Source organism: Panthera pardus, unplaced genomic scaffold, assembly GCF_024362965.1.
Source record: "Panthera pardus isolate Hobbes unplaced genomic scaffold, ASM2436296v1 HiC_scaffold_16, whole genome shotgun sequence".
NCBI lineage: Eukaryota > Metazoa > Chordata > Mammalia > Carnivora > Felidae > Panthera > Panthera pardus.
Window position 1 is genome coordinate 77865046 of NW_026526721.1, and position 27530 is coordinate 77892575.

Sequence of the window (27530 nt, forward strand, 5' to 3'; positions counted from 1 at the left end):
CACATTCATCATTTAAATTGACAATGACCTATGAGTTAGGCCTGGAAAGGATTTTTATTACTGACATTTTATAGAATGGAAATTGAAAGCCCAGGTATTAAAGTGCATTGTCCAAATTTGAACAGCAAAAAAATTGGCATGGTTAAGGTGAGTCAAAGCTTTAACCTATGGTTACGTTCATAGAAGTCTAGTCTTCTCCTCTCTCCCCCACTTCTCTGAAAGGTTACAGACACAATGGGATTGTGCAGGTTGATTTTTAATTAAAATCTGAAAATAAACCCAATTATGATAGAAATAGTGTTTAGGGTCCCTGTCTCAGGTAAGAAAGAATAACAAAAGCTGTGTAGTAGCAGCAACTAGTTACCCTAGAGGACAAACCAGGCCTTTTACCCTGTCCTGGTTTGTCTCTGGTTAATGTTCTGATCCAAAGAGAACAGGCCTTCGTCTCACAAATAACTGATCCTTAGCCTTTAGTCATTTATTGTCATTGCTCTCTCCTTCTTCACATGAAGCCAAAAGGCAAACAGTGTACAAAACAAAACAACTTTGTTTTGTAAGCACCAGTATGTGGGATTCGCTGGCACATGTTTTAAGTTCCAATAGTCCTCTTTGTGGCTTCTTAAGAGAAGGAGAGCTTCATTAGCAGCTGGTGATTGTCTTCCCCCAGAGGGACAGAGAAGAGGAAAGGTGAGGAGAGAGGATGAAAAACACAGAAGTGAGATCACAGGGAGAGAAACAAGAGAAGAAAGGAAGAGAAGGGAAGGGGGAGAGAAGGGAGAGGAAGAGAAAAAAAAAAGCAAAAAAAATATTATTTAACCAAAGAAAAGAATACTGGACAGGGAGTTGGAAGAACTTATTTCAAAACCCAGCTCTAATACTAAATAGCTGAGGGTGCCTGAATCCCTGAACCCCTTTTGTCTTGTTATATCTCTAAAATGTATTCACTCAGCCCTATTTATTCTTGGGGGTTGAACGTCAAATGGCACAGGGGAGGTAAAAGCTCTAGGGAAACAAGGTCAGCATTACTACCTACAGGCAGAGGATGTTAATGTTAAATCACTGCATTTTCCTGTGACAAGGGAATTTGCTCTCTGTCCAAGGTTTCCTCTGGAATCAGTTTATAATTATTCAGCAGCTGATTTCCCCTTGCCTCTTCCCCTTTCTCTGCCTGTTGCTGCCTGAACTCTGACCTTATAAGGGTGACTCAGTGCCCAACCAAGGAGGGCCAACTGACTTGGAAACAAAGATAACAATCAAATCAACCTATTGAGTTCCATGTTAACAAAAGCTTTTATCTGGGAGAAAAATCAGAACTTGTTAACAGCTGATATCTATGAGGCATATTACAAAATGCTTTTAAGCTATCTCATTAGAACCTTACAATAGACTATTAATGAAGCGGAATGATAATTAATGTCACCTTTTGAGAGATGAGGAAACAAAGTTAACAGCTGTAAAATTGGGGCTAAAATCTAGGACTCCACTCCTAGTCCAGGAATCGTCAATGGAGGTCTGCTAGAAAACTGAGCAGAACTGTAAACACGGCCCCTTCATCACACTATGTTCCTACTTCTCGGGGCCTGGAGAAAGCCCTTTACATTTACCAGCATGCCAGCTGCTGGCACAGGCTTTCTCTCCTCAACCCCAGAATGCAAATCTGGAAAAAGCCGCACAAGTTAATTAGGAGGGCTGGAATTACATCAACTCCCTGTGTTAATAATTGAGTGCCTCATGGGAAATAAAATATAATGTGCCATAAAAAATGAAATTTGTCTGGCAAAACTAATGAAAGAAGGGAAATGAAAGATGAGAGAATGTGGGAATAGTATGAAAATACAGATTTCTTATCTTTCAAAATGGAGGTTCAATATATGCTATTGAAGATGACACATCAAGTGGAAACATTATTTATTTATTTTTTTTTTGGTCTTATGATAAAGTATCAAGATTTTATTTATATGTTTTTACATTTTTAAATTATTTTTATTTTTCACTTAAGTATAATTAACATACAGTTGGAAACATTATTTAAATAGTCACTGAAGTAACTGAAAATAATCAGTATATTTTCATTTTATTTTTACTTTTTTATTTTTTAGAGATACAGAGAGAGTGCTCAAGTGGGAGAGAGAGGCAGAGAGAGAGAGAGAGAGAGAGAGAGAGAGAGAGGAGAATCTTAAGCAGGCTCCACACTCAGCACAGAGCCCAACGCACTTCTCGATCCCAGACCCTGGGATCATGACTTGAGCCAAAATCAAGAGTTAGTCACTCAACTGACTGAGCCACCCAGGTGCCCCTCCCTACCCCCCATAAGCATCTTTTTAAAAAAATTGAATGACAGCAGGGGAGGAGCACCTGGGTGGCTCAGTCAGTTGAGCATCTGACTCTTGATTTCCACTCAGGTCATGACTTCACTGTTCATGAGTTCATGCCCTGCATCAGGCTCCCTGCTAATAATGTGGATGTGGAGCCTACTTGGGATTCTCTCATTCTCTCTCTCTCTCTCTCTCTCTCTCTCTCTCTCTCTCTCCCCTGCTTACACTTTCTCTCTCAAAATAAATAAATAAAATTGTTAAAAAATGAATGACGGAGAAGTACAAAAGACGATGAAAGAAACAGGTTCTTATTTGTTAAAATACATGGGCTTATATTAGCAAGTGAATAGATAACAGTCAAAAAGGCTAGGACAGGGGCATCTGGGTGACTCAGCCGATTAAGCATCAGGCTTCGGCTCAGGCCATGATCTCTCAACTCACAAGTTCCAGCCCCAAGTTGAGCTCTGTGCCGATAGTTCAGAGCCTGGAGCCGGATTCAGATTCTGTGCCTCGCTCTCTCTCTGCCCCTTCCCCATTCTAAAAATACTCTTCTAAATTACATTTACAGTCATTAGTAGAAAAAGACTATAAACTTTCTTGTTAAAAGGAAACTATACTCAATAGAAAGCAAAGGAAATCTAGAAAATATGGTAATATATTTAGAATAACATAATAATACAAAAATCAAGAGGGAAGGATGAAAATCAAAACTGTCATATCAATATATGTAAATAGGTTAATCTTACCAATTTGAAGAAAAGATTTCCGGGTTGGATCACAAAACAAAATTCAATTATATGCTGTATATAACAACACATGAAAAACAAAGAGATTCAGGCTTAAAGTAAGAACTAGGCAAATATATATGAAGAAAAGTTAAAAAAAACAACATAAGGTTTATAACATTCACCCCAAACAAGACCAAAAACAGACAAGGCACTAACGAAGGTTAAAGTTTATAACGAAAAACATTATAATCTAAAATAAATATTCAAATTCTGTGTTTCTACATCAAACAAGGTAATACCAATATTCACAATGTAAAGTCACAAAAGTAAAAAAAACAATTAAGGAAAATTTAATTCTCCTCTCAGTCTATGACAGATCAAGTAGCCAAAAAATATTAATTAATTAATAGGCAAAGACAGAGAAGACATATGAAACATAATGATAATGTATCTAAACACTAGTTACCAAATTCTACACACAGAAATAGAAACTGCACATTCAAATATTTGTGAAATATTGATTAAAAAATAACTATTTAAGTATAAACCTATTCAGTAAATCCAAAAACACAGAAATATTAGAGAAGACATTCTCTAAACACAATGTATAAAATTAGAAATTAATAATATATGTCAAAGGAGTAAAAATCCTTCCAACTTAAAAAGTTACCTCAATCATATTCTTGAATCAAAGATAAAAAAGAAATAACAGGGAATGGGAAATATAATAAAATGGTACGATAGATCTGGAAAAGCACCTGGAAAAGATCTGGAAAACCGCCTGGGCGGTTCAATCATTTGAGCATCCAACTCATGATTTTGGCTCAAGTCATGATCCCAGTGTTGTAGAATTGAGCCCTGTAATGTTACAGAACTGATCATGGAGCCTTCTTAAGATTCCCTCTCACTCAGGGCTCCTGAGGGGTGCAGGTGGTTGAACCTCCAACTTTGGCTTGGGTCATGATCTCATGATTTATGAGTTCGAGCCTTACATCAGGCTCACTGCTGTCAGGACAGAGCTTTCTTTGGAGCCTCTGTCCCCCTCCCTCTCTCTGCCCCTCCCAGCTTGCACTCTCTCTTTCAAAAATAAGTAAAACATTAAAAAAAATTATGTCTCCCTCTGCCCCTCTCCTTTGCTCACACATTGTCTAAAATTATTAATTCATTCATTAATTAAACTTTAAAGAAGTTACAAAATGCAAGAAAGAATATACACAAATAGTGCAATAGGAGATATGGAAAAATGTAAAAGATAATAAATGGGAAAATTAATTCTTCTATAATGAACAAATAAACTCAACAGGTGGTACTTTGAAATCAATCAGTCAACTATTAGTTACGTAAATCCTGAGACAAGGAAAAAAGTATTATATATAAAATAAACTTTTATTATTCTTTTAATCATCTGTTTTCTTACTTTTCTCAGTCCAATGAAAATTTAGAAATCTGAAAAAAACGGAGTAATTTTTCTAGTAAACTATAAACTACAGAAACTAACTATAAAGACAGAGAAGTCTAAACATGCCAATACCATGGAAAAAATTAAGAAAGTTGTAGTGCTACTCCTCCTTTCAAAGCATCAGGTCCAGGCATGTTGATAGGTGAAATACACTAATCATCTATGTAAAAGATAAAGCCATTTCTATATCTGGTAAAGTCAAGAGAGGGGGGAAAAGACAAAACAAAACAAAAACACTTTTTTTTAAGTTTATTTATTTTGAGAGAGACAGAGACAGTGCAAGTGGGGGGGGCAGAGAGTGAGCGAGCGAGAGAGACAGAGAGAGAATCTGGCTTCACACTGTGAACACAGAATTCAATATAGGGCTCAAACTCACAAAACTGTGAGATCATGACCTGAGCTGAAACCAAGAGTCAGATGCTTAATCAACTGAGCCACCCAGGTGACCCAAAAACCAGTCTTTTAAAAGTTAGCTAATATTAATACCAAAACCTGCAAAGATAGCCCAATAGAAGAAAACTAAACATCAATCAAATTTATGAATATTGATAAAAAAACACTTTCAAAAATTATAAAGAATATTCAATGGAATATTATATTAAATATAATTATACCACGTGGCTTTGTACCTTGAATGTGCAAAAATGTCTCAGTTTTAAGAAATGTGTGACAGAACCCATTATATTAATTAGATTTACAGAGAAAAATACACAATTATCTCCAAAGATGACATAAAATTATTTGCAAAAATTCAATCTAGGCATAAAAAAATTCAATATCTAGCCCAGCAGACTGCCTATTCTGAAAATAACTAGAAATCCTACACAAAACACACACACACACAAAAAACAAAAAACAAAAAACAAAACAGAAAAAAACAAAGAGCCATCTTCTTACCCATAAAACTTCTACCTATGGATTTAAAGAATAAAGGAAGTCTACACAAAGTCCAGGAGGAATAAATTTGAAAGTAAACAATATACCAAGAGCCAACAAAATATGACCTATTCTTAAGAAAAAAGACAGTCAAGGGGCGCCTGGGTGGCGCAGTCGGTTAAGCGTCCGACTTCAGCCAGGTCACGATCTCGCGGTCCGTGAGTTCGAGCCCCGCGTCGGGCTCTGGGCTGATGGCTCGGAGCCTGGAGCCTGTTTCCGATTCTGTGTCTCCCTCTCTCTCTGCCCCTCCCCCGTTCATGCTCTGTCTCTCTCTGTCCCAAAAATAAATAAAAAACGTTGAAAAAAAAAAAAAAAAAAAAGGCTTTAAAAAAAAAAAAAAAAGAAAAAAGACAGTCAATGCAGGAAATCTTGAGATGATCCATAATTTGAAATTATCAGAAAGAACTTTAAAGTAATTATTATAATTATGCTAAGTAAGGTAAATACTAAGTAAATTATGCTAAGTAAGGACAATACACTCATTCAGAAAATATGTGAAATCTTTTAAGAGAAATAGAAAATAGAAAAGAGTACTAAATGGATGTTTTAAAACAAAAGAACAATAATTGAAATAAAAGAAATACTTGATACACTTAACAGCAGAATGAAATGACAAAAGAAAATGTCAGTAAGGTGTGAAGTTGGATCAATAGAAACTGCCAATCTGAAGATGAGATAGAGACTGGAAAAAAATAGAAACTGAGATACCTGTAGAATAATAGCAAAATTTCTCTTATACATGTAATTGAAATATCAGGGGAAAAAAAGAGAATGGAACAACAAAAAAAAGTTTCAAAAAGCAATAAGGTCAGATTTCCTGAATTTGTTGAAACATAAAAACTTACAAATGCAAGAAACACAGGGAATCCCAAGGAAGATTAAACATACACACATACATATACCCCTATGCACATCACAGTTAAACTTCTGAAAACTAAAGATAATGTTAACATGTGAAAGCAGCTAGAGAATACACAGAATAGCAGTTCAAATAACTGTGAATTTCTCTTCAGAAATTATGGAGGCCAAAGACAGTGGAACAACATTTTGTGAGTACTGAAAAAAAAATGTCAAGACAGAATTCTCTAACTAGAGAAAACTCTTCAGAAATGAAGGGGCACCTGGGTGGCTCAGTAGATTGAGTGTCCGACTCTTGATTTGGGTTCAGGTCATAATCCCGGGTTGGGCTCGACATTGAACATGGAATCTGCTTAAGATTCATTCATTCTTTCTTTCTTTCTTTCTTTCTCTCTCTCTCTCTCTCTCTCCCTCCCTCCCTCGTTTTATATGCATATTTCTGCCCCTCTCCCTGACTCGTACTCTCTCAAAATAATAAAAATTAATAAAAAGGAATGAAGGCTAAATAAAGATGTTTTTAAAAATACATCACCAATATACTACAGTACAAGAAATACTAAAAAGGAATTTTTCATGTAAAATGGCATCAAAGGGAAATCTGAATCTCCTGGGACAAATAAAGATTATCAGAAGTGTATCAGAAATGAAAACATGGGATCACCTGGGTGGTTCAGTTGGTTGAGCATCTGACTTTGCCTCAGGACATGATCTCACAGCTCATGTGTTCAAGCCCTGCATCGGGCTCTGTGCTGACAGCTCAGAGCTTGAAGCCTGCTTCAGATTCTGTGTCTCCTTTTCTCTCTGCCCCTCCCCCATGTGCTAGCTCTCTCTCTCTCCCTCAAATATAAACAAACATTAAAAAAATAAAAGTAAATAAAACCATGTATTTAAATATATAATACAATTATATATCCTAATTTTTGGGGAATATGTACAATTTCTTAAAACAAAATTTATAACATTATCCTGTTTAGATTAAAATGCATATAGAAGTAATATGCATGACAACTGCAACATAAAGGTCAGTAAGGAGGTGGTGTAAATAGTACATGTATAGTATGTATGTGTATGTAAATATGTATTTACTTATTTAATGTACCTTATGATATTTTAACATACTAAGGAAGCTTTCTGTCTGGGGAGAGACTGCCCCTCTTGGGGCTAGCCAATTTTTAGAGATAGCAAAGGACTCAGCCTAAAGTACACCTTTGATATTCATAGAAAACAATCCTGAACCATACATCTTCTATTTGGCCCATACACCCCATGAGGCAATATTCTTCTGCCTTGATCAATCCAGGTTCAGGTACTAAGCAACAGTGGATCTCCCCTACAGCTTAAAGTCTACCAAAATTATTTAAACTACCCAATCCCAAATTGAGTACCCTGTCATGCCTTGCCTTTCCGGTAGAAACTCTAGTAACAGCCATGGTCTAAGTTCTCGTATAGCTCCTGTCCTTTCAGCCTCCTGACCAACACTGGTGACTTCCTCTGAGGCCCTCTATGGTATATGGGGACTCCCTTTCTTAGACCTGTGAGTACAATAAACTTTCTTCCAAGCCTCCTTCTCATATCCTCCTATGGCTACACTGACTTTATCATACTATATCTAACATTTACAGTCGTAGAATAATAAGTTTACAAGGTTTCTATGTTAAAAGTGTAGCATTACGATATTAAATTTAAGTAGACTGTGAAACGTTAAGTACCTATATTATAATTCCTTCAGCAGTGGTTCTCAATATGGAGTGATTTTGCCCTTAGGGTACATTTGGTGATATCTGGGGACATATTTTGATTGTCTTAACAGAAGCAGGGTGTTACTGGCACCTACTGGGTATAAGCCAAAGTTGCTGCTAAACATCCTACAACGCACAGACCAGCTTCCCATACCAAAGAATTGTCCTACCCAAAATGCAAACAGTCTTCATGTTGAGAAACTCTGCTCTAAAGCAACCACAAAATTATATAAAATGTTATAGCTAAAAAGCCAACAGAAATATTAAAATTAAATTATGAAAAGTATTTAAATAATTAAAAATAAGGTTGAAAAAGAGGACTAAGAAATAAATCTAAAAAGGGAAAATGGAAAACAAATAATAGGTAGACTCAGGGCGCCTGGGTGGCTCAGTCGGTTAAAGCATCCAACTTCGGCCCAGGTCATGATCTCACAGTTCGTGGGTTCGAGCCCTGCATCAGGCTCTGTGCTGACAGCTCGGAGCCTGGAGCCTGCTTCTAATTCTGTGTCTCCCTCTCTCTCTGCTCCTCCCCTGCTCACTCTGTCTCTCAAAAATAAATAAATGTAAAAAAAAAATTAAATAATAGGTAGACTCAACTTCAATCAAATCAAAATTATATAAAATGTAAAGGGACTAAACACTCCAATTAAAAGGCAGAGATTATCAGAATGGATTAAAAGTATAACTCGATTATGTGATCTCGATAAGAAATATACTTTGAATACAAAAACATGGACAGTAAATGTATTAAAAAAAGATTTACTATGTAAAAAAATAAGTATAAAAATGATAACCAATCCATAATGAAAAAAAGGCTCAATTTTTCAGGAAGGCATATTAATCATAAATATAATGTACATAATAGATCCTCAAAATACATTAAGCAAAGAATAAAGAGAGAAGAAAACTCCACAATGATAGATTTTAACATTCCTTTCTCAATCACTAATACAAAAATGGACAAAAATCAGTAAAAATATAGATAACCTAAACAATACTGTCAAACACAATAAACTAGTTGATATTTACAGACAATCACACACAAAATTTTGTTCCAATGAATATGATACATTCACAAAAATATACTATAGTTCAGTCAATAAAACAAGTCTTTATTTATTTACAAGGATTAAAATCAAGGCCATATGTTCTCTAAATTAAAATGAAAGAATATTAAAATCTCAAGAAAAATATTTGGAAATTAGCCAGTACAACTTCTAAAGTATCCATGGTTCAAAGAAGTAATCACAAGAAAAATTAGAGAATACTTCAAGCTAAATGAGAATAGAAGCACAACATATCAAGCTTTATGAGATGCAGTAAAGGCAGTGCTTAGAAGAAAATTTATAGATTTAAATAGTCATATCAGAAAAGAAGAAAAGGCCTAAAATCAATGACCCTGGGTTTCAAATTAAAAAGTTTTAAAAAAGGAAATAAAAGTAAACCAAAAGTAAGTAGAAGAATGGAAAAAATAAATAAATAAAAAAGCAGAAATCAACTAAATAAAAATCAGACAAAAGTGAAAATTAGCATTTAAAAGTATATTCTTGTAAAAACCAACAAAATCAATAGGTCCACTGACAGAAAAAGAGAGAAAACACAGGTCATCAAAATCAGGAAAGAAAGGGGATATCACTAAATGTCTTATAGACATTAATGGTATAATAATGGAATATTATCAAAAACTTTATGCTTTCAAATACAGCACTGTAAATAAATGTAACAAATTCCTTGAAAAATACAATTTACCAAAATTGACACAAAATCAAAGAATTGTGAGTAACTCAATATTTATAAAACAAATTAACAAAAATGAGTTGTTTTTCTTTATCTCACTGGCAAAGCAAAAAAGATTCATAATGTGCGATATTGGTGAAGATGTGTAGAAAAGGACACTCTTACACTTTGTGGGAGTGTAAGCTGGTGTCACCTGTTCAGAAGGCAATTTGGCAATATCTATCAGTTAAAATGCACATGACTTTTGACCTAATAATTCCACTTACAGAAATTTACATTATAGATACATTTAGACATCTATCCCAAGTCCTATACACAAGAATATTTATAGCAGAATTGCTTATAGTAGCAAAGGTAAAAATAAATAGCCATTAATGAGGGGCTGGATAAATAGATTACTTTTTAAAATAAATATTCTGCACTATTTAAAAAACTGAGGTTGATCTATAAATAATTATGTAATAAAATCTCCAATTATATAATAAAATCTCATTGGGTCAAATAACTCGAGGCAGAATAGTTTACAACACGTGCTCCCATTGAGTAAAACAGTTTATGATAAATGTGCCTGTGCAGATGTACTTACAAATGTGTATAAACCAATTACATACAAAGAAATACAAAGACATCTATACTCCTGTGCATTTTCTATTTCTATTTCCTTAAAAAAAGAAAAAAAATAACAACATGTAACTATTGACTATCACCTAGGGTAATAAATCCTGAGAACTTAGAGTATGGGGTGGAAGAGATATTTCCTGAAAATAAACATTCCGTGATATTATAAAAATATTTATGATTGCTTATATTATTGAAAACCCACCAGTTCAGAAAGCTAGTGAGCTAAATCAATTTGTCACATCATGCATCCATGAAAAGAATAAATTAAAGCATAGATCTTTGATATGGTATGCTTTTTGTAAGGAAACCGATCACTTGATCAAACTGTGCTTTTTTCCAACATTTTAGAAAAGTTTTTCTGCTCTCACTGTGTGCCAGGCCCAATGCCAGGTGCCAAACAAACAAACAAACAAAAAGGTATTTTCCCTCAAGGAGCTCACCAGGAGATGGGAAAAGCTCACAGTCAAAGGCTCAGAGGGAGATTGCTGTCCTGGCTTAGATCTAAAATGTTTAGGAAAGGGGGCACCTGGGTGGCTCAGTCAGTTAAGCATCCAACTCGGCTTCGGCTCAGGTTCTGATTTCACGGTTCCACAGGATTGAGCCCACTGTCAGCACAGAGCCTGCTTGGGATTCTCTCTCTAGCTTTCTCTCCACCCCTCTCTCGCTAGGGCACGCACACACACACACTCTCCCTCTCTCTCTCAAATAAATAAATAAACTTTAAAATGTTTAAGAAAGACAATTCCTTCCAAGACCATAACAAGAACTTAGTTCAGCAACCCTGCTCTGTAGAGCTCACCAGGTATCTTGGTAAATGTCAACATCTCTGAGATAGTTGAGGTCCTTTCTACTAAGCGTCCAGGGAAGATCTCAAAGAGACCTCTTTCAAGAAGAGCTATTGACCATCATAAATCCTGTCCACTCAGCTTTACAGAATAATTTCAATTTCCAAAGGCATTATACTGTTTCCCACCTCCACTCCTTTGGCTGTGCTGTTCCCTTCAGCTTGGAATGTTAAATTTCTGTTCTCCATCTTTGGCTAATTCTTACCCAATGTCAAATACAGGCTCAAGTCCTTCTCCAATAGAGCTTCTCTGGTTCCCTGCCACACAAATTGTATAGAGAATCTTTCTTCCATGATCCCACAGCTCTTTCCCCCTTATAGTCAACCATTTATTTCTCATGTGCCCTTGGTAAAGTCCCAGTTTACTTACAGTTGCACCCCTGGTGTCTGACATAGAATAGTAACGCAAAGATTATTTGATGAATTCAACTGTACAACTTCACTTTTCTCCCCTGGGTGTACTTGGCTTACTATACTAAACTGAACTTTGTGACTGATTTCCCTGCATGGCATGCCCTCCACTGCACCATTTTCCAAGTCTAAGACACCACACTCACTTGTCCAGTGACATCCCAGGGAAGACAAACTTGCCCAGGCAGATGCGATAGACAGTGCTCAGGGGAATCCGCTGCAACTGCACACAGCTGAGCATGATGAAGTCATATTTGCAGATCAAGAGAGTCTTGTCTGTGACCAGCAAAATCCTCTCCTTCTCATTGTTCCAATGATCTATCCTGTGGGAATCATCACAGAGAATAAAAGTTAATGGCATGGTCTTTTCAAGTTAAAGATAACAGTACTCATTGAAACATCTCTACTAACACAGAAGGCAGGGAGATTTGATCACCTCAGAAGAGGTGCTGAGGAATAACTATCCTTCCTCTCTCCTTCTTTCTCTCTCTCTCTTTCAGTCCAGCCCCATGACCAAGGGAGGGGGGAAGATGGAAGATCACTAACAAACAAACAAAAAAATGTTCCACAGCCACAGAGTTCAGAGATGATTACCCATGAAGGGATCCATGGGGGGAATGACAATATGGTATCATGTTGGCAGTCACCTGACTCATGTTCCTTCACATCTTCCCTGTTCATCAGAAAACCTTTATCTTCCTCCAAGGACACCAAAACATCAATTTTTCTAACTCAATTCTTACCACAGACTTTACTCACTACACACTAGGTTATGCTAATCTCCAAAAGTCGCATTGCTGAGTGGAGGAAAAAAATGGAGACTTACACAAAGGTGCACTGACCTCCAAGCCAACACAACATCTACTCATCCTATCATATCCTTGTGGTAGAAATACAGCCAAACAAGTGAAGTGGGCCAACGACAAAGTAGACACTAGATAAGTTTTCACCAAATTGATTTGCTTTGGACTTGAGAGCCTTTTAGGGCATGCATAGAAAATTCTAACTCTAACAGAATCTCCAACAGAGAAAACAAGAAGAGATCTGAACAGTGGTGTCTGGCTAGAAGAAAGTGAGCATGGTCTATAAATGCTCTCACCCACAGCACTTTTGCTGTCTATCTACTATAGCACTCATGACTTGTATTACAATTATTTCAGTACATGTTTTGTTTTCCCCAAGAGACTGGAAAGGATGATCTGTGACTGGTTCATGCCTGAATTCTCACTACACAGAATCAATCTAATGTAAAGATAGACTAGGTAGTCCACTCCCATGCATTCTCACACAGCAAACACAGTGCTATTTTTTTTTTTAATACAAACAGAATGACATCATTCCCCTGTTTGTTAAATAGCATCTTTTTGATCCTAGGAGCAAACCCAACTCACATAAATGGAACTACAAGTCCTTGTATGGTCAGGCCATTGCCCAACATTATCTCATAGCAGGCTAAGAACCCTCACTGTCCAAATCATGGTTCAAATGCCTCATTCAAGGACGATTTCTTAAAGTCCTATACCAACTTGGCCCTTTATCATGCTCTCTCAAAGCATCCTGATCCTTCTTCTTTTGTGGACCTATTGCTTTTTGTAAGAAGGAATGATAGATAAAAATGTTTAGAAGTAAGTACCATGTGGACATTGATGATCAGAATAGACATGAAAATACAGAGGGTTGGACAATGTCAGTCAAGGTGAGCTCAGTATCATGTATGCGTGTATGTTCCACAAAGGCAGAGACCATGGCCATTGGGCTACTCACTCTATCCAGCTCCTGTCAAATAGCCCACACTAAATAAATATCTTTCTGGTGAATAAATGAGTGCCAATCAAAACTTTTGGAGGTTGCTGGGCTGGATGAGGGCCAGTATGAAAGTTGCCAGCTCTATCACTTACTTACTCTGTAAGATAGGACACTTCACATGCTTTCGACTCATGTTCCTTATCTGTGAAATGGAGACAATACTAGCACTCATCTCCTGAGTTTGTGGAGAGGATTAAGGGAAACGACTCTCAATCAGTGCTCTATAAATCAGCGGTTATTATCGCTGGCAGGGGCCTAAGTGTCTAAGGAATTTTGGGCAGCCCAAATATATGCCATTCCTCAGTATAGCATAATCTAAACAGAGACAGGCGAGACGAGTCAGGGGTTAAGTCACTGCAAGGAAAAGGTGGATGTGTGAAAGAGAGAAAAAAAAGGATGAAAGCGAAGAAAAGACAGAAAAGATGATGAAGGAAAAACAAGAAGGGTAAGAGCATTGATCATGGCGGCCATTATGTGGTATAAGTATTAGCTTTACATCCCCCACAACCCTTTGAAGAAAGTCACATCTGAAGTCAGTCAACTAGAATATGATACTAGAGTCAGTGGTGTAGAGTCTGAGAGATGTGGTTTAAATCCTGGTTCTACTGAGGCACTGGGTGGTTCAGTCAGTTAAGCTTCCAACTTCAGCTCAGGTCATGATCTCACAGTTTGTGAGTTCAAGCCCTGCATTGGGCTTTCTGCTGTCAGCACAGAGTGCTTTTTGTAGCCTCTGTTCCCCTCTCTCCGCCCCTCCCCCACTCGTATTCATATTCTCTCTCTCTCTCTCTCTCTCTCTCTCTCTCTCTCTCAAATAAATAAACCCTGGTTCTATGGTTTCCATCCACCCCAACAACACTGCCATACTCAACCCCTGTTCCACTGAGAGAAGGAAAGAATTCTAGATCATCTGTTTTATACTCTCAATCTTAGTCAGAAAGAGACCAGGGGACTCTGAAATGTCTTATCAGATATCTACATAAATTTCTCTAAATAGCTTGCATCTACTTAGCAGTAAGTTAAAAGCTGCTGCCTAATAAACCAGACTTGGTTTTAGTCTAAAAAAACTACAGCTTTTGGTTGAATGGTTTTGCTGAAAATGTCAGCACTCCATAATGAGATTTATTTTAAAAGGTAAAGGATTTGGGAAAAAAGAATTCTTTTTAGGAACACAGAGTGCTCTGCTGTGACACAGATTCTGCATAATTTACATGTCGGGAAAGTCTGAATTCAAGTAAACACATGGGGTTATAAATAGTTTGGGGCCACATCTCTAGCTCCTGGGTGGTATATGTATTTATTTAGACTTCAATCACACCTTTTTTTCCCAAATAACTCATGGAAAAAACATTGAATTTCATATTCCCGACATTAACATAATTGAACTTGGGTTGGCAACAATATCCACAACAAATATAGGGGTAGAAGTAGCAATAGGATATTGTGAAGATTTACAAAGTCCTTGGATACTGATGGTCCTATGAACCTCACAGCAACCCTTTGGACCAGAAGTTATTACCCTTATCTTAAAGACAAGGTAGAGACATGAAACCCAGCCATGGTATTGGCTTTCTCCCCAGCACCATCCACCTCCAAATAGAGGACCCTTCAGTGTGGTATGAGAATACAGTAAAACCAACTTCTGGAAGGAGCTGATGTGATGATATATACCACATTGGGGCTGCTGTCTCTGGGAAACCTCTCCCCTGAGAAAACACGCATCGCCATGCCTTTCAAACTTCATCCTCTTGCAGTGTTCCTTATCTGGGAGAAGAACCCTGCTTCTACCCGTTTATGCAAGCTGGAGACTTCGGAGGGAGTCATTCTGGACTCCACCTTTTCCTCAGCTCACATGCCAGGTCCTAAACATTTGACTCCCCAAAAAATCTCCGAAAACCACCTACTTACCTCCATCTGAACTTTCACCAACCTGATGTGGTCCCCCTCATCTCCTGCTTAGACTACTGCGATCACCTTCTCACTAGGTTTAGGCTACTAGTCACCTAGACCCAGTTTACCTACTGGAGGGAACTGCTCCAGTTCCCTCCTAACCTCTCCACCATACTGTAGTGAGGCAGATCTTTTGGGGGAAAAAAAACAGATTGGCCTTCACGTCTTCACTTTGGCTGCAAACATTTCAACAGTCCCCCAGAGCTCTCACAAGAAATAATAGAAGTTCTTCATCTGACCTAAGAGGCTGTCCACAGTCAGGCCCTATCTACCTATTCATCCTCATCACAGGCCAAGTCTCTCCACTCACTCTTCTTGATCTTTCAGTTTCTTGTATTCACCATGCCCACTGCTACTAAGGGGACCTTTGCATATGCTGCTCCCACCTGATGTTATTTCCCTAACTGCTCTAGTGCTGAGTTCAATTACCCCTTACTGAGGCAAACTTACCCAGACCTCTGTAACTACTTCTGTTCTTTCTAATGTACACTTTCATAATACTATGTATTTCTCCTTCACAGTACTTATCCCAGATGCACTTTTACAGTTATTTCTATGATAACCTAATTAATGTCTGTCTCCTCTCCTATACTATAAATTCCACAAAGACAGAATCAGTTCTTTGCATTTTGTCTCCAAAGGTTGTATGCATCCAAAATATATTTCTGACATCAATTAGTAAAGAATGAACAATCCTTGCGCTGTGCAAGCCATATGCCTTGGCTCATGCTGTTTGGGAATCCTATCCTCACGTTTACACACTGAAATACTCCCCCATAAAGTAGCACAGTTTTAAAAACTAATCAGTAACAGTGGGAAAATGTTTGTGCCATAAAAGTCAGAAAGAGCTGGATACAAAACGTCACCTTCAGTGTACTTCCAACTTTGCAACAACAACAAATACATAGATCAAAATGGTAACACTGATTATTTCTGAGTGTTGGGATTTCAGATGACTTTCATTTCTTTCCATGCTTTTATTAGTCAGAGCTTAATTTCTTTTTATGCTGAACATATTCTACTTTCACGATAAAGAGAGATTTTTAAAAATAATAAATCTCACCCATCCTTCAAACTCCCAGTTTAAACGCTATTTCATGGAGACTAACCCTTACCAATCTCCATCCCACACCCTGCCAAGTAGATGTCCTCCTTCTTTTCATTAAATACATATAAGCTTTCTATTATCAGTACCTCTGCTGTGGTTCAAGTCACAATCTTCTCCATATTAGTGATTTCTATCCCCAGAATGTCCTCATCATGCCCCACATTTGATGAGAGACCCTCCAATGTAGAGAGTTGTTTCAGTCCTGTCTGTGTCCCCTCACTATGCCCAACACAGAGCTGAGAGAGAACTTGGCAAGTGAGCAGAGCTTGAAAAACTAAAACCATACAATTTATCATCTTAGTTGTGTAAGCCAGACTCTCCTCGCAGAGGATTTTCCACGTCTCCTTTGCCACTGCTGTTCCTCAGCACTGTGTCATGTCCCTGCTTGATGAAGAAGGGCCTGGACACCCCAATGTAAAAGGGAATTTCAAAACTCCATGAGATTTGTGGTTTCCCGGGATGACAACAGTTTTGCCAGCAGAGGGCAACAGCGAACTAACAATGACAGGCGACCCGTCAGAACAAGTTTCCAGGGCCCCCACCCAGTTATTCAAACCATTCCAGATGCCTTCTCAGCGGCCCCTGCCCTACACCTAACAACACTTTCGGCTGCTCTCTCAAAGCTGTGTCAAATCAATTTGTGAATTAGAAAGAATTTTCCTCCAAAAAGATTTTTTTTCGAACATTCTTCCACTACACTGACACACACACACACACACACACACACACACACACACACACACACTCCATTCAGTAGAAACATCTTCTCTAATACTGAATAGAGTGACTATACCTGGTTTACAAATCAACCTTCCTTCATGTGTCCCTCAAGCCGCTTAGCATAGCCCAGCCCTTGAAAGAGGAAGGCAGTTTCTTGGCCGGCCAGAAATCGGCAACCAGGAGGGAAACACTGAATCATTCATTCCAAACATATTCCCTGAGCACCCACTGGGTTCCAGGCCCTGAAGAGAATCCAGTTTGGTTTTGCTCTTCAAACACAAACAGATGAAAAATGCATGGCATTGAAGCAAAGCAATTTCCCTCCCCCTGAGTTAAGTGAAGTCTTAAAAAACCTTTAGCTAAATAATCCACATTAAATTCTTTCAATAATTTGGTTATTCTTTCCTGGGGCCTCTCCAATTTGTTTAAAATAGGGGACCCTCCAAGTAAACACAGTATTCTAATAAAAACCCAATGTCCACAAATCTTCTCTGTTCTCAGATCCCCTGACTTGACTTCCTGTGGTTCATTTTTTCTCCCCCTACCCCCATGGAGCCTGGTATGTACCAAGGTCTGTGCTAGCTACTGGGAATACTGAGAAGAATATTCTGCTCTTAAGGAATACACAATTCTTTAAGATGTAAGGTGAAATCATGTAGAGAAGAGCTAATATGGCACCCAAAGTTGTGATGAGATTTTACCATTTTAACACAAGTTCACAGACTCAGGTCTCCAGATTCCCAGCCCACTGCCCACAGGGTTAAGGAAAAGGAACCCCTGACATCTATCTGTTTGATGCTCTTGAAGAATGTTCTTCCATGAACACTTCATTTCCTGCTACTTGGTGTAAAATCTCAGTGTTGAAAATCACAAGTTGCAAAGCATGAATGATTTTTTGGAACAAACACACAAAAAGAGTTTTCAGGAGTATTACTTTTTTCAATACTTTTTAATGTATGCCAGTGTAGGACAGACCAAGTGCCCCCATAAAACATAGACAGGATGGATCTGGAAACATCCATTCATGTATCTACAAAGACTAATTTTTCCTGAAGTAAGAGAAATCCACTCTTAGGGCTTCATATGGTTCTACTTCATCAAAGGAAAAACAATGGTCTTTCCCCCTGCCCCAGGAAACAAAGGAGTTTTTGAGTTCTAAAAAAATATAATAAAACAATAAACAAGAAGTTTTAGTTAGGAAATTATACACATGTGTGTATGTGTATATGGACATGTGTGTGATGTGTGTGTGTGTATATATATATATATACACACACATATACATACATATACATATATGTATGTATATGTGTATACACATATATGTTATATACATATGCATATATATACATACACGTGTATGTATATGTATACACATGCCAATTCTGAAGCTTCTTAGACCTATATGCACATAAGAATAATTCTGCCACATATTTTTCTTAGGTTAAAATAAAAAGCACTCATCTATTGTGGTCTTCTCTGAATCAGGTACTGGGCTAGATATTACACACCCTTTTTAATCTTCATCAAACAATCCTGATAAATACAGGTGAGGAAACTGAGGCTTGGGGAAGGATAAATGACTTTGCCCTCAAAATGCATATGTGGAAGCCCTAACACCCAAAATGAAGGTACTAAGAGGTGGGGCCATTGGGAGGGGATTAGGGTTTGATAAGGTCATAGGGATGGAGTGCCCATGATGCGATTAGTTCCCTTATAAGAAGAGGAAGTGACAGGAGAACTTCTTCTCTCCAGGATGTGAGGATGCAATGAGAAGGCAAGCCAGGAAGAGAGCCCTCGCTGAGAACCAAACCTGTAGGTAGGCATCTTGATCTTAGACTTCCCAGCCTCCAGAACTGTGAGAGAACTGTTGTTTAAGCCACCCAGTCTATGGGTATTTTGCTATAACATCCCAAGCTGACTAATACAGGAAGTTAACTTGTTCCAAAAAAACACAGTCAGGATTCATCCAAGGTATGCTTCACCTTAAACCCTTGAGCTCTCCTCTTTACCAAACCACCATTCATTAGCAAGGCAATGAAATGTCTTCATTTAATCAATTAACATTGCTGAGTGTCTATGAAATTGACCCTTGAACAACATAGGTTTGAACTGTGTAGGTCCACATATATGCAGATTTTTTTTTTGTAAATATAATACAGTACTGTAAATGTGTTTTGATTTTCTTATAACATTTTCTTTTCTCTAGCTTATTTTATTGTAAGAATAAAGTACTTAATATATATACAAAATAGGTGTTAATTGACTGTGTTACTGGTAGGGTTTCTAGTCAACAGTAGGCTCTTAGTAAAAGTTTGGGGAGTTGAGAGCTACACAAAGAATTTGACTACAATTCAAAATTGAATTGAATTTGACTACAATTAAAAATAGTGGGGGCTCTGTAACCCTTAACCCCTTTGTTGTTCAAGGGCCAATTCTACTATATTAAAGACATTATGTAGGTTCTCAGACTATAAAGCCCTCTATAATTATCCCTATCCTTAAGAGATTATAATTTAATGTAGGAGAATATAAATAAATCAAGTATTATGGTACAGAGCGATAAACAATAACATGGAAATTTGTATACAGTGCCATGGAAATCCCAGCTAATGTCTAACATTGATTTAATGCTTACTTTGTATGAGTTTTTGGTATACGTATCTCATCTAAGTTACTTTTTTTATGCTCACAGTAATCCTGTGAAGAAGGTAGTATCATTATCCCCATTTTACAGATGAGGAACAAAAACATAAAAAAGGTTACATAACTTTCCCAGTTCTGGAATTGGAATTCAAACTGAGGTGCCTGTCTCTAGAGCCAATGTTTTTGATTAACCACTCTGCTCTTGAAAGGCATTTAAAGCCACCTAGGAAGTGAGGCAAGGCTCTGGATAAAGTGTGTTTCTCGAAGCTTTTAAAGGATGATCAGGAGACGGCTTGATGCAGAAGGCAGATTAATTAATTTTAGACAGAGGGAACAGCATGTGCAAACACGCACAGAGACATGTACAGAATGACTTCTTGGAAGACATGTGTTTGCACAGTATGTAAATGGAAATCATGAAAACAGAATTACCATAAAAAGGGAGGATAGCACCCACGAAGATTCTGACTCAGGATTGTGGAGATGAATTCCAGGCATCTCTCCTTTTAAAAGCTGTCCAGATGCAGAACCAAGGTTTTGAAAGACCAAGACATTTTCAGGAGCTGATCTAGGAATTTGAATCAGACCTACGAATTCCCAGGCACTGAGGTGGAACCGTTTTGAGCCTATACTCGAAGAATTTGTAGGCGGTGCTGGAAGATTTGCAGATTTACCGAACATTTCAGACTGGAATGCCTCAAAGTATTTCTAAGGCATGCTTGTCCAGTCCAAATAATTAATCACACCCTCCCTCAGTTTATCAAAATCTTTAACCTCCAGAGATGAACTTCTGCTTCTTGGTCTCTCAACCAAGATAACTGAGATAAGAGAGCATCATTGTATTATGTCACAGTCCCAACCGGGTCCTCGCAGAGAAATTGCTTTGTGAATGTTAATTCCGGTTTTTATACCCTTTTCCTGAAGACAAACTGCACTTGACCAGGAGTTCTGTCAATACTCCTGTGAGCTTAAGACTCATTTTAACCACAACCGGGTCTTAATTTCCTCTTAAATTTTAAGTGCTAGATTCCTGAGCAGCACTGGGCTTCCTATCACACAGGCTAGGAGTTAGAGATGTCATTCTGCCCCTTACTAGCTGTGCAATCTTACAAAAATTACTTATCTTTTCTAAGACTCATTTTCCACATCTCTAAAATGAAAATAATAATAATGCATCTATACCTCATAGTATTGTTGTGAATTTTAAAAATAGTACTATAGGGGTGCCTGGGTGACTCAGTCGGTTAAGCAGCCAACTTCAGCTCAGGTCATGATCTCACAGTCTGTGGGTTCAAGCCCCGCATCTGGGTCTGTGCTGATACCTCAGAGCCTGGAGCCTACTGTAGATTCTGTGTCTCCCTCTCTCTCTGCCGCTCCCCCGCTTGCACTCTGCTCTGTCTCTCAAAAATGAATAAACGTTAATTTTTTTTAAAATATACTATACAGCACTTAGTAAAATACAAAGCACACGTAAAATACTAAGTTGTGCCTTGGTGGCTCAGTCAGTTAAGCACCCAACCTTTGATTTCAGCTCAGGTCATGATTTCACAGTTCATGGAATCAAGCCCTGTGTTAGGCACTGCTCTGATGTTGCAAACCCTGCTTTGGGATTCTCTCTCTCTCCCTCTCTCTGCCCCTCTCCCACTTGTACGCTGTCTCAAAATAAATAAAAATAAAAATAAACAAAATAAAGTACTCAATTGTTATTAGCTATTAATACAAAGGTTATGATGGTGGTGGTGATGATGAAAAAGGAGGAAGAGAAGGGGGAGGAGGATAAAACAACAGTGAAGAAGAATTCTTTTAAATTCCCTTTAAACATTTTTGCAACATTGATTGAATTAACAAATAAATTCATGAATAGGTGGTTAGAAGTAAATCCACTCAAAGACAGCTCCTCAAAACTATTACAGTTTTCAAATATACAAAATCTTTCCATTCCAATTTCCTAAAACTTAATAAAGTAGTCATTAATTCCATATATATAACACAAGTTTTTGTCTATTTGCCCGTTTGCTTGTCTGACACAGCTGGGTATACTTCATTATATTGGAAATTATAGTTAAGTTACCCTGACTTACTTAAAATACAGACTAAGCATTTTATATGAAGTTCCCTTTGTAGACAGCTGCCATAGGAGACCTTAGAAGATAAGGACCAGGAATAGTAGAATCAAAGACCCAACAGGAAACCTATGAGCGTGTCAATACAGGAGTCATGTTACACTCATTTAGGATTCCTGGACAGAGTAACCAATAGCAAATTCAGATATGAACCCAAGTAAGGAGTCACAAGGGCAGGCACTAAGGATTGTGCTCAAAGTCACTGATTTCGAATCAATTTTCTTCTGTGTGACATAAGGAAGGTGTTTCTTTACAGAAACAATACCAGGTATCCAGTCCAGAAATAATCTCCCCTAATGACCTGACAAATATTTATTGAGCCATTATTATGCTCCAGGCTCTAAGGGTATAGTGGTGAGCTAAGTTCCTGTTCCTCCCATTCTTGCATTCTATAGAGGAAGGCACACCAACAAAGGATATGGGCACATTATAGAGATCTAGATAAAAGGGAGATGGGAATATCTGTGGGAATAGTATCTAGATAAAGTGAACAGCTAGTACAAAGGCCTTGAGGTGGGATCCATCATGTTTCATAAAACAGCAAGGAAGCAGGCATGACCAAGCAAAGGGAACAAGGAGGCTAGTTGAGGGAGATATAAGCAGAAGCCATATCACATGCTAGAACCACCACAATTTCTTTGCGATTTACGGATGTTTTTCATATTAAGTGGTTGTTATTCTCCACTTCACAGATGGAGAAACCAAGCCCCAGTAAAGTGACATGCATCTAGTACTAAGTGACAGAGGCAAGACCAGAATCCAGCTCTTTGGACCCCCAGCCCAGGCCATAACTTCCCATCTAGCTGCTTCTCACACTTATTTTTCCTACACAGCCAGGCAACTTTGTCTCTGTGTCATAGTACTATCAGTAAGAGGATATTTGAAAAGCTACACAAAAGACAAGACTCTGGGCACACCCCATCCTTCTCTCTTTTCCACAAAAGAACTGAATTGCTATTGAATAGCTCAAGTCCCCCACAGCACACCAGGGGCTAACAGGAGGCCCACCCCCTGAGGAGCTCTCTCCTCCCCTGAATTGACTTTGGGGTATTCACTTGATCAGAAGCCAAAGAAGCTGGCAGGAGAACAAGGCCTAATTTTGAGAAGGCAGCAGAGAGGAAAAAACAGTGGGATAAGATACAACAAATGCTCACTTCTTGCCACCTCCACTGTTTTTTTGTTTTCGTGTTTATTTTGTTTTTTGTTTTGTTGTTGTTGTTATCATATTTTAATGGAAGAGCTGTCTGTATACTGAACTATGTTAGTTCAGCTCCTTGGGTACAGGAGACACAGCCCAGATCAGGCAAACCCAAAAAGAAGAGATAAATAAATACTCTGAGGAATCCCACAGAAATCCAAGAGCAGGAACTATTGCACAGTTGGGCTTTATGAAAGCTGGAAAACCACAAGGAATGAAAACTACTCCCTCAGAGGCTGTCTCTATCACGATTTCTATGTCTCTCCACACATGGCATCTTCTTCCTCTTGACCGTCAGGCTCCCTCTGCTTCCTACCAGTGTTTGCTCCTCTTTAATTCCACCTTGCCCATGAACTTTGTTTCCTTCATCCTGACTGTACATGAACTTCCAGATCTACTTTCACAGCCAACTAGTCTCTATAGCTGTTTCTCCCACTTTAAATCCTCAAGATCAGGAATTCTTTTAGTCCAAATCATACCTTTGAGCTGTCTTTTTGGGTCACAGGCCAGTTAATGGATTAGCTCCTCTTTTTTTTTTTTTTTTAAATGTTTATTTTTGAGAGAGACAGAGAGCAAGCAGGGGGAGGGGCAGAGCGCGGGGGTGGGGGGGCAGAGAGAGAAAGAGAGAGAGAGAGAGAATAAGAATGAATGGATCCAAAGCAGGTTCCAGGTTCTGAGCTGTCAGCACAGAGCCCAATGCAGGGCTCGAGCCCACGAACTGCAAGATCATGAACTGAGTGGAAGTCAGACACTTAACCAACTGAGCCACCCAGGCACTCTGATTAACTCCTCTTTATCCTATCAGCTATGGCCAGGGGCTAAAGTCACGCAATAGAAAACAGGAACTGCCAGTGAGCGGCATTTTATTCTTCTTTTTCAGAACTGTTTAAGCTATTCTAATTCCTTTGTATTCCCATACAAATTTTAAAATAATATTGTCTATGCTTGCAAAAAATCTTGCTGAGATTTTGAAAGGAATTATGTTAAATCTATATGTCAAATATTGGAGAATTGATATCTTTACTATATTGTCTTCCAATCTATGAATATAGTACGTCTCCATTTATTTATATCTTCTTTGATTTCTTTCATCAGTATTTGGTAGCTTTCAGCATGCAAGTCCCATATATATTGTATTAGATTGATATTTATGGATTTTTTTCTTGATCATAAATGTTTTATTTTTAATTTGTTTTCAATTCTTTAATGCTAGCTTCTAGAAATATAACTGATTTTCATACGTTGATCCTGTATCCTGAAACTTTCTTAAAGTAATTAATTCTGGGAATTTTTTGTAGATTTCTTAGAGTTTTCTACAAAAATTGTCATGCTATCTACAATTAGGGACAGTTTTTCTTTCTTCCTTTCTGATCTGTGTGTCTTTTATTTCCTTTTCTTGCCTTATTGTATAGGCTAGATCTCCCAGTACTATGTTGAATACTTGTAGTGAGAGTGTACTCTTTTGCTTTCTTCACAATCTCAAGAAGAAAGCACTGGTCTTTTTCCACTAGCATGTTAATTACAGGTTTTATGTAGATATTCTTTATCAAATTGAAAAAGTTCCCCTCTATTATTTTTCTAAGAGCTTTTATCATAAATGGGTGTGTTAAATTTCATCAAATGTTCTAGCAGCATTAATTGACCTGATCATGTAATTTTTCTTCTTTAGCCAGTTAATATGGCATATTACACTGATTAATTTTCTAACATTGAACCAGTCTTCCATCTCTAGACTAAACCCTCTTGGTTATGGTAAATAATTGTTTGTATGTATTGCTGAATTCTATTTGCTAACATTTTCATAAGAATTTTTGCATTTATATTCATGAGAGATACTGGTTTGTAGTTTTATTTTTGAATGTCTTTGTCTGGATTTAGTATCAGATTAATACTGGCTTCATAGAATGCACTGGGAATTGCTATTTCCTCTTCTATTTTCTGAAGAAGATTATGTAAATTGGTGTTCATTCATCTCTAAGCATTTCATAGAATTCTCCAGTGAAACCATCTGGGCCTAGAGATTTCTTTTTTCGGAGGCTTTAATTACAAATTCAGTTTCCTAATTGTTATAGGGCTATTCAAATTATCTATTTCATGTTGAGTGAGTTGTGGTCATTTGAGTGTTTTGAGGAATTGGGCCATTTCATCTCAGTTGGCAAATGTATATGTGTAGAATTTTTAGCTGTAATCACTTATTTTTTTGTACTTATTATTTTGTCGTTTGCAGGGTCTGTAGGGATATCCCATTTCATTTCTGATATTGGTAATCTGTATCTTCTTTTTTTTGTCAGCCTTGCTAAAAGTTTCTCAATTTTATTGAACTTTTTAAAAACATGTTAACGTTTATTTATTTTGAGAAAGGGAGAGAGACAGCAAGCATGCATGTAAGCAGAGGAGGTACAGAGAGAGAGGGAGAAAGAGAGAATCCCGAGCAGGCTCCATGCTGTCAGCACAGAGCCCAATGTGGGGCTTGATCCCACAAACCGTGAGATCATGACCTGAGCCAAAATCAAGAGTTGGACGCTCAACCAACTGAACCACCCAGACACCCTAAAATTTCATTGAACTTTTCAGAGAACTTTGCTTCATTAATTTTCTCTAATTTTTATTTTTATTGGCTTCTACTCTTATCATTTCCTTCCTTCTGTTCCCATTAAACTTGCTTTCTTATTGTTCTTGAAACAGGATTTTGGGTCATTGGTTTGAGACTTTTCCTCATATGATGTTAGCATTCTTCCTTTGGTGCTGTAAATTTCTCTCTCAGGACTGCTTTAGCTGAATCTCACACATTTTGATATGTTGTATTTTTATTTGGATTCGGCTCAATGTACTTTTGATTTCCATTGAAAGTTCCTCTTTGACTACTGGATTATTTAGAAACATGTTGTGTTGTTTCTAAGTGTTCAGAGATTTCCCTTTTATCTTCCAGTTATTAATTTCTTGTGTGATCCCACTGCAGTAAGAGAACATCCTCTGAATTATTTCAATTCTTTTAAATTTGGTGAAGTTTGTTTTGTGGCTCAGGATATGTTGGATCTTGGTAGATGTTCTGTGGGTGCTTAAAAAGAACATGTATTCTGCTTTTCCTGGGTGGAGTGTTCTATAAATGCTGATTGGGTTCTGTCGGTATGTTGAGTTCTAAATCCTTGCTGACTTCCTGCCTATTTATGATACAAATTATTAAGACAATGGTGTTGAAGACTATCATCATGGATTTGTCTATTTCTCCTTCCCATTCTATCAGTTTTCATTTCACATATTTTGCAGCTCTCTTGTTTAGTGCATACAGATTTAGGATTGTTCTGTCTTCTTGGTGGATTGATCATTTTATCATTACACAATTCTCTTTCTGTCCCTTGTAATTTTCCTTCCTTGGACATCTACTTTTTTATTAATTCACAGAGCACAGCATTTTAATTCTTAAACTTTATAGTTCTTTCTACTAAAAGACAAGTGGAAGCAGAGACTCCTTCTTCTTCACACAGTTTACTCTTCTTAGACCTACCCTATCTTACCTAAAACAGGGCATCTGGGGACAACCTGGATACCTCAGAGAGTAAACACAATTTACTGTTTGCTAATCAGACCGCATGTTTATTCATAAGAGTCTATAATAGTTGTTTGTATAACAGCTGTAGTGGCCCAAATGCGTTGATAGCCTCAATATTAAGATAGAGGTCTTATTTATTTATTTTTTACTAAAACACACACTGGCAGGCCCCTAAATAATAAAGATGAAGTTTAAATTATTGGTAAATTATCTCCAGAACCTATTACCTTTCTAAAAATTATTTTTCTAAAACTACTTATTTCATATCTTTCAGTAACTCAAACAAGAAATGCCTATCATGGTCACGAAGGAAACAGAACAGCAGTAGGATGCTGTAAACAGTAAACACTTTCTAAAATAATGATAATGATAATGCCTTCATTTCATTTCCTTGGTATAAATTATCCTACCACAGGGGCACCTGGGTGGCTCAGTCCATTAAGCGACCAACTCTTGATTGTAGCTCAGGCCATGATCTCATGGTTCATGGGTTTAAGTCCCATGCTTGGGATTCTCTCTCTCCCTTTCTCTCTGCCCCTCCCATGCTTTCTTTCTTTCTCTCTCTCTCTCTCTCTCTCTCTCTCTCTCTCTCTCAAAACAAATAAACTTAAAAAGAATTATCCTACCACAAATGATTTCAAGAAACCAAGGTAAGGTCACTGAACATGTAGTTGGAAGAGATGCACACAGTGTCTGTCATGACTGGGAGAGCCTACCACACATCGCTGTAAAGGGAACAAAGAGAGGTCAGTGCAAGGTAATGCGGAATGACAAGATGTTGGCA

The 27530-nt window shown here is 37.7% G+C and overlaps 1 protein-coding gene across 4 annotated transcripts in view; it reads right to left on the bottom strand.

Moving 5' to 3' along the window:
• TPRG1 (tumor protein p63 regulated 1) overlaps positions 1-27530 on the bottom strand; it is a 215501-nt gene that overhangs the window by 63191 nt on the left and 124780 nt on the right. For all 4 annotated transcript variants that reach the window (XM_053903544.1, XM_019463493.2, XM_019463492.2 and 1 more), the window contains exon 4: positions 11795-11971. In XM_053903544.1, coding sequence (XP_053759519.1) covers positions 11795-11971 — 177 coding nt within the window. The remainder of the gene's footprint in view (positions 1-11794; positions 11972-27530) is intronic.